Source organism: Vitis riparia, chromosome 17, assembly GCF_004353265.1.
Source record: "Vitis riparia cultivar Riparia Gloire de Montpellier isolate 1030 chromosome 17, EGFV_Vit.rip_1.0, whole genome shotgun sequence".
Classification (NCBI taxonomy): domain Eukaryota; kingdom Viridiplantae; phylum Streptophyta; class Magnoliopsida; order Vitales; family Vitaceae; genus Vitis; species Vitis riparia.
The window spans coordinates 5,962,854-5,971,598 of NC_048447.1; the positions used below are offsets into that span (position 1 = coordinate 5,962,854).

At 32.3% G+C, this 8,745-nt stretch overlaps 1 protein-coding gene across 1 annotated transcript; it reads left to right on the plus strand.

Moving 5' to 3' along the window:
* The first annotated feature begins 1,357 nt into the window (after positions 1–1,357).
* LOC117904979 (agamous-like MADS-box protein AGL80) lies at positions 1,358–3,470 on the plus strand. Its single transcript, XM_034817822.1, has one exon. It carries the CDS (start codon positions 2,332–2,334, stop codon positions 3,319–3,321), a length of 990 nt encoding a protein of 329 aa, XP_034673713.1. The 5' UTR covers positions 1,358–2,331; the 3' UTR covers positions 3,322–3,470.
* Positions 3,471–8,745: the final 5,275 nt, after the last annotated feature.

Here is an 8,745-nt window from a genome sequence, read left to right on the forward strand (position 1 = left end):
ACCGATTCATGCAAAAGTAATATGGACTTTGGTGGGGGGTCCGACATTCATGATACCTTTCTTCAATATTGTTTGCTTGATATGTTGATTTTTTATTCTTCTTGATGATATACATGAATTTGTTTCGTATTTATTGTTGAGATGCTCTTGATTCCCATAGAGGAGTACTGGCTTGCTATCCAGGTACGCTCTCTTCTCATCTATTTTCTAGAACTCTATGGACTTGTATGCCATTGATGATCATATCCATATTTGACGTGATTCTTGGATGTCTTGATATATGCCTGATTTGCTTGAATAAAACAAATGTTGTGTGCTACACTTCTACACTAACTTTTATGTTTTATGATAGCGCTTGAAGAGCGGTTCAGGTACGCACCCTAACTCTCCTTATTTGCAATTTGATTGTGCTTGGCATGCCACTCTCTAAAATCACCTAGCCTATTTAGGTATCTATAATTAACTGATTAATTGCCACACTTCCCTTAATTTTGTCAGTAGAGACCTTTATAGGGCTTAGAGGGGTGCTACCTTTTAAAGGTACCTTCCCAATAGGTAACCTGATCCCCGGACTCGGGTTTTTTCAAAGACATGCTTTTTCCAAAAATTATGGAGTCACATTTTAGGGTTTTTCTTTCTTGTTTTATTTTCCCTTTAAAATAAAAATAAAATAAGTGGCGACTCCAACTTTTTCCAAAAATTAATTTTTCACAAATAAAAAGCGAGTCTCGCCGATCGAGTGGGGACGCAAGTGAAAAATGCGGGTCCACAGTTGGCTATTGCTTATGGCCTGTTACACACCCCCAATGGCTCACCCATTAGAATTGTGAAGAACCTTAGAGTTTGCAGAGACTACTATGAGGTCATAAAGCTCATATATGAGGTTTACAATAGAGAAATAATACTAAGAGATAGAGTTCGTTTCCACCATTTCAAAGAAAGGGGGTGTTCTTGCAATGACTATTGGTAATTACGTCATCTACCATTCAAAAAAAAATGTAGCTTTAAAACAGGATGGCTTTTCCTGAACAAATCCAATTCAATTATTTTATTTGATTTTTTTTATTCCATGTGTTTATAAATATTTCCCCTCTCTTTTGGAATGAAATATAATTAAGGTAGATTTGATGTCTACTTTTCTGAGAATGAGGGGATCCTTAAAAGTTATATTTGATTCTCGAAAAGTATGAAAGAAAATAGAGAGGAAGAATAGAAGGAAAGAAATAAAAATGAAGGAAAATAAAAAATATATTTAAAATCAATAAATTATTATTATATAATACTTAATTTTTTTTAATTTATTTAACTTTTTTATATAAAGATTAAATAATTTAAAAATATATAAAATCCTTAATAATTTTACTCATACTTGACTTTCTTTTCATAGTAAAACTAAAAATAATCTTGAATTTGCAAACAAAGAACGTAGAGGTCCAAATTTGCATAATCCAGGGCTTTGAATTCACCTTATGAGAATTTTGGATTCAGTTAAGAACAACATGCAGCAAAGGCATGGAGGATTTGTATTGAAGGGCAGTCATCAATTGTTATCAATTATGGGAATGGACGGGTCTCTAGAATTTTATTTGTGAAGTGACCATGGTGCCATTGGCCTCTGGGTTTTGGGATGTCACATGAAGCTCATTAGATACTTTCAAACTCAAACTATCCAAAAGTAGACACACGAAGAAGAACAAGAAGAAGTTGCGTCTAGGGTTTCCATGGTCCGTTCCACCTAGGATGAAGCCTCACACAGAACTTGATCAATTGACCTACGGGCGCTAAACGGTGAAACCGAAACGACGCGTTTCAAAGAGGCTCCCAACAACGCCGTTTGTAGAAATTCCATGAGGTTGGGACTTTCTCTGTTTATCCTTCACCAAAGCCACAGGCACGTCACATGGCAGGCACAGATGAATAATAGAAGAGGAAGCCTTTTGGGAATACCAAGATCCTTCCCATCTGAGCGGTGTCGGAGAAGATGAAAGCTGCGTCCGTTTTGATCTCAATCACTCCAATGCTATACTTTTCCCAACATTTTTAGCAAGCGTTTTTAGCAACGTCAAAAAAATATTCGAATCTTAAATTCGTGATCATAATTAGTAACTGATCATTCACTTTTTATTTTTATTTTTATTTTTATGGGTATTTTATATTTGGTTTCTAAATCTGGTTTCCATAGCTTAGGTTTTCTATAAATAGCACAGGTGACCCATTGACATTAGAGGAGAAGCGCTGTTCTTGATCGATCTCACCCCTTTTTCTTCTGTTGCTCCACATACCCAGTGATTGAATTTTGATCAATCTTTCTTCTTCTTCTTCTTCTTCAGAATGGGTCGTGGCAAGTTAAAAATGGAGTTGATCGCTAATGAGAAACTTCGGTGCAGAACTTTCCGAAATAGGCAAAAGGGCTTGAAGAAAAAGCTCCAGGAGTTGTCAACTCTATGTGATGTTGAAGCGTGTAAGATCATGTATTGTGATCAGAATGGCAATGGCTCCTATTCTTCTCAGCCTGATGTTTGGCCTGAAAATCACTATGAAGTTCAACGTATAGTGAACAAGTACATGAAGGAAGACCATGGAAAGAGGACGGTGGATTTATCTGACATTCTTGAAAGCAGAAAGAGGAAGGCCGAAGTTGAACTGCAAAATCTGCAGGAAAAAAATGGCGAAACCAAAGGGCAGACTTCTGAGACTGGATTGGAACTGGATGGGCTTTCCTATGAAAATCTGATGGAAATAAATGATCAATTGGACAGGAAACTTGAACATGTGATGAGTCTGATTGATTTGAAGAAGGGAGAAGCGGACTTGATGAGTAAGACTCCTGTGAACTCTCATATCCCGGGTTTGCCTACAGCTGAGCAAGCCTTTCAAGGCATTGAAATGTTCTTATATGATTTGGATTTTCCCGATACAAGTAGTGGAGTGGTTGAATCTGATTTGAACCCGATGATGATGATGATGAATATGGAGAATAACGGATATCCAGATTTTGGAAGTGGAAAGGCATCCAGCAGTGAGCTCCTGCACCACAGTACTCAATTTCAGGACCCAATTCATTATGATCCAGCTCATGGGATGGTCAAGAATAACACTGATCCTTCAACTTCATATCAGAAGATGGGGACTGTTCCTACCATGCAAGAGATGTCGGTATCCAAGAATACGATGATGTTTAACACCCATCCCACAAATTCCATGCCGCAGATGGGGTTGTCTGAGAATGTGATGATCGACATGGATCATAGCATCTCTATGCAGCAAATATCGGCATATAGGCAGTACCTCTTGGACGGTTATTTGTTCTTTCATTCTTGATTTTGACTCATCATTTTGATGCATGTAATTTGCTTTTAGATTTGTGTGACATGTTCATCTTTGTAACAGAGTACATCCGACATCCAAACCATAGAGTTTTGTTAGCATGATTGTATTCTAAGACTTCATTATATGTAGTTACGTTAATGTTTTACGAAAAACCTTGAAATTGTTTCTTTTAAGGTTATTTCTACTTGAAGCTTACATTACACATTGTATGCAAACTATTTCCTTTCTATATTTTGTTTGAGAATTGAATTCTTCGGCATCCTATATATTTCATGTTTTCTGTTTTTAAAATAAAAAAGTAGTCGTAACTTTTATATAAGGTGCAAGAATTTTTTTAAAGATTTACACTAAAATTAATGATTTTAAAAACTATTTTTTTTTAAAAAAAAAAAAAGAGATATAAAAAAATTTATTATCTCACATTCTCAAAAAATTTTAAATGATTTTTCAAAGATATAAAGTAATTCATACTTTTTATATAATATAACGAGAAGATTCTCATTTAGATGGTATGAATTGAAAATATTTAAATATTTAGATAATGTCAACTAAAAAAAGGATAAGATAAATTAAGAAGGCAACAATTTTTATTAAAGGGTTTTTTTATTGAATAAGTTAATAAGAATTAAGTTGGAAAATTAAATTTTAACTCTATTTGTTTTATTTTTTTGCAATATATTTCCCATTTTTTATTAAGAAATTTTGTGAATATAATTTAACTTTTATTTTTATTGACATAAAAAAGAAACATGATCTAAATTATTTATTTATTGAATAAATTAATATGAAAACTCACATTATTATCATATAAAAAATAGAGAAACATTATCTAAATCTATTTTTTTTACTGAATAAATTAATCAAAATAAATGGATTAAAATGAAAAATAGAAAAGAAAAGTCAATTAAATGATGTAAGGATATAAGTGGGTCGGTGGATATTAATGAGATGACAAATTCAAATTAAAAAAATAAAGTTAACAAAAACAAATATGTAAATACATGATATGAAATATTATTATTTTTAATTAAATTATGATTTTTTAAAAGAGAAATATTATTTGAATCAGAGTTTTTAGGTTGTTTTATATATTTTCATTTTTAGAAATGTAAAAAAAAAAAAAAAAATCATCTATCTTTTTCATCCAAAATTTTCATTAATAATATAAAAACTTTTATGTTAAAGTTATTTTAAATAAATTATGATACTTTTTTTTAAAAAAAAAACATTATTTAAGTAATGTGTTTTCTTAAAAATAAAAAAATAAAAAATTATCCAAATTAATTCAATAAAATAATAATAATAGGATGTATGGTACATAAGAGTGATGCACATGACATTTCAGGGGAAAAAAAAAGTCAACATGCTTTTTGGCTTTTGGCTTTATGATATTAATATGTTATTTTTAGTTGGATAGTAAAAACCAAATATTTTAACTTTTTCTATTCGGTCAAAAAAACAAACACCATTGTTACACTTTGCTCTAGATAAATTATAGGACTACCCAAATTTTAGCCTGTTGTGGTCTGCGGAATCTTTGATGGATTCATTGTAGTAGCACTTCTCTCCTTTTTGCTATATAAGCAGGTTCATGAAAGGCCAACGTGCATTTCCTCCCCAATTACAGCAAATTTTCATCAAAATGGTCAACCAATCAAAATATTGGTGAGAATTTCAAATTATAATGACAGTAAGCAATGGTCTGTGCTCAACATTAAGGATACATGAGCATTAAAGAGTTCCAGCTTTTTAACAATTTTTGAAAACAGATATTGGTACCTAACTTCAAGTCTCTCACTTAAGTTTTCACACTTCAGGAATTGAATTTTTATAAGCACAAAAACCTAGTTTGAACACAATAGAATGTTTAATAAAATTGGAAAGTAGAAAGAACTTTCTTTTTACATTATCAAATCCAAAACCACATTCTTACCTTAGCTTCAAATTTTGTGTCTTCAACTCAAACATGTTAGTATAGTGGTAGTAAAGTAGTCCTGGACAAGTAATCTTTGGAGCAAGATTACCAGGACATGTATCAATTCTCATAGGGCTAATCTAAATGGCATAATTGAATCACATGTATAAAATCTACGTATATACACATCTAACTCAAAAGCAAATGCATACTAAAGTCAATCATACTTTCAAACAATTAATTATATCCATTATACAATGGTGGAATGTTTTATACCTGTAAGATCTGATGATCTGGCTGCTGATTAGAACGTATAACAGGCGAATGGGATTCAAAACCCACCAATTTCTTTTGAATGCGAGCTGCATATACCCAAATCATCAAATTCCCCAGGATACAGCTCATCTGTCCAACAATATCGATCGTCTTGTGGAGCTTCTTCACAACTGATGGAGAGTAACCCCACTACAAGCAACCGCTGCTTAGAGCATACAATACCAATAAGAATAGAGTTACAAGCAAAGACAAGTGATCTATTACATGTCCAAATAAAATAGAAATATGGAGTACTAGCAAAACAAAACCAAAATTCACCTTCAAATTTAGTTCAAGTATGAACATCTGAACAAGTTCCTCCGCTAATTTCTCTGAGATTGTTCAAAGATCACAAATGTCATGATTAAATGTGTTGGAAAATTGAAAAAAAGAGAGCCAAATGAAAACTCAAGAGGATAATAGGCATGGTTAAGTATCATTCTACATGAGTTTGGGAAGATACATCATGGTTTGAAGTTCCAACCTGTTTTCATAGAACAAATGCAATTTTCCATTCTTGAGGCAATAGAAATGAAGTCTAAATGTAACTTCTAATTTTTTACACCCTCCCTCCCTCCCTCCCTCTCTCTAATTTAATTTTAAAGATACTCAAAAGCTCATTTAAACTCTCCCAAACTTCTCGAAGTTCACAGTAACTATTCAAAACTGCTTGGAACTCAATAAAATCACCACTTTAAATAGGCAAAAAAGAGTATGCATATTAATGACATATTAGCTTAACAATGATGTGTATGCTTTTTCAAAGTACAATAACATTTGGGTAATTCACTTACATTTTTTAATAAAAGAATACTTGCTAAGATACAATATGTTAGAGACATGTGCTAAAAATACAAATGACCAACCTACTTTTGATTAAATATATAGCTTAAAATTTTTTAATGTGAATAAACATTTATTTTCTGATATTACGTGAAGTTAATAGACCTAGTAAATTGGGGATCTCTGTATTACAATAGAGACATTTACTTCAACTTAAGTTGTGTTTGTTTTTTTAGCTTTTTGTTTAAAGCGCTTTGTTTTTAGAATTTAGGTTGTTTGTTTTTCTATTTTTTCATAACTTATTATAAACTTTTCACTAAATAAAAAAAAAACCAAAATATGTAGCTTTTTCTAAATAGAAAAAATAACATATTGGTTTTTCTTTACTTTTTAATACTTAATAGAAATAAAATACTAAAAATATAAACAATTTAATATTTAATACTATTAAGCGTTAAAGTTCTATTTAGAATTAAGTAAAAAAACTAACACCACCTAGTCTCGTCACTCTCTCATCACTATCACCGTTCTCATTAAATCAATGAACCTTTGGTCAATCAAAAAATAAATAAATAAATGGCTTTTTGAGGCCACTTTTTTACTTCCTTAATTTAAGCTTTTAACTTGTTACAATTGATGACTCACATCCCAAAAAAAAAAAAAAAATGCAGTATAAAATCTTTGCAGACAGCAATTTACCGAAAGAAGAGATTGGACAAATTAAAGAGAAAGGCTGGAGTCCAGCCACCATCACCAAGGTCATTTGTATCCTCAGATAAGCTAGAAAATTGCACAAGTGGACTGCTGCTAGTCCCTTTAAGGAAACATCTCATGGATCTACTGGTATTGACCATGTGAGTCACGACAGCCACCTGCAGATGAATTATTAAGGTCTAACATGATAAAAATACTTTGCTTATTCAACAAATAAAATATTTAACTCGTCATTGGCTTTGCATCATTCCATAATGAAAAACAGTCGTTACCAATGAATCTACAGGCTTTGCTCCACTCTTTGAAGCTTCTGGAGTCCAAGATGATCACTTGACATGTTGACATAACCTAGAAAAATGTCAGTATATCTTATCATTCTTACTGTTCTTTTATTGGGTAAAAATTAATAAAACAGGTCTTTTCTATTCAATTTTTAATACTGTGTTCTCTATCCATGCAATGACAGAACACAACCATATTATCCATTTCAACATTGATCAAGTTTGTCAATTTTCAGGCAAATTTCAAACATTAGGATTCATTAGTGACTAAGGCCAAAAAAAAAAAAAAAATTAATTCTGTTGAAAAATCATTAACTTTACTTCAAGAATATATCCCATTCTTTCTGATTTTTCCTTAATTCTTCTTCGGGTTAGTTCCAGCATGATCTACTCTTAAATCCTTTCTACAATTTCCATTCTTATTCACCTTAACATACTGATATGAGCTTTGACTAGTAATTAACCTCATATGGCATAAGTTCCCATATTGGCATATTGTACAATTTCCCTATTGAGTGAGAGTTGTATGCATAGTTGTGAAAGGCTCCGGGAGGTGCGACGCCACCCTCCGGCACCTCGCCTGAAGGCAGGTGATGCCCCTTCATGAAGGCGCCGCTTAGGTGCGATGCGGTCCCCGGGTACGCCTCGATCCCCTACCTTCTTCTTCTTCGGCGTCGGGTTGCAGAGGGTAAAAAGCGCTAATTTTTTTTTTTTTGGGACCAAAACAATGTCGTTTGGCCCCTATTCTTTTAAAATAACACGGTCCAAAACAACATCGTTTTGGCCCTTTTTCTTTTAAAAGGAACAAGCCAAAACGACATCGTTTTGGAGCATGTTCCTTAAAAAAAAAAAAAAGGCCAAAATGACACGGTTTTGGCCATGTTTTCCCCTCTAGCCCCCTTTTCTAGTTGTTTTCAACATGAAACCACTCCCAAATCTTGCCCTAGCCTCAGCCGTGTAGTGGAGAAGTGAAGAAGACGAAGAAGAAGAGGAAAAATATGAGAAAATTAAGGAAAAATAGTCACGTACCTTTCCAAGACCTTGGTATTTTTCTTTTTCTTTTTTCACTTTTTTGCATTTTTTTTCCATTCTTATCTCATAACTCTCATTGGCATTTAAAAAAAATATATAAATATTGTATTTTAACATGAAAATTTTACTAAATAAAAATAACCAAACAAAAAACACTCATGTGCATATTTTTTGTTAATGTGATATGCATATTTTTTTTTCAATTTTTTTCTTAATTTAATTATAATTATTTTATTATAGTATAGATAATTTATTTGCAAGATGGATAATGAGAGTGAAACTCAAGTGGACTCTAGTGCAAGTGGAAGAAGAGATCCCAGATGGAAGTATGCTTGTTTAGTTAATGAAAAAGATTTGAACATCATCATATGCATT

What these genes read in the sequence shown, in the direction of transcription:
- LOC117904979 (XM_034817822.1), top strand. Translation starts at nt 2,332, where the DNA reads ATGGGTCGTGGCAAGTTAAAAATGGAGTTGATCGCTAATGAGAAACTT.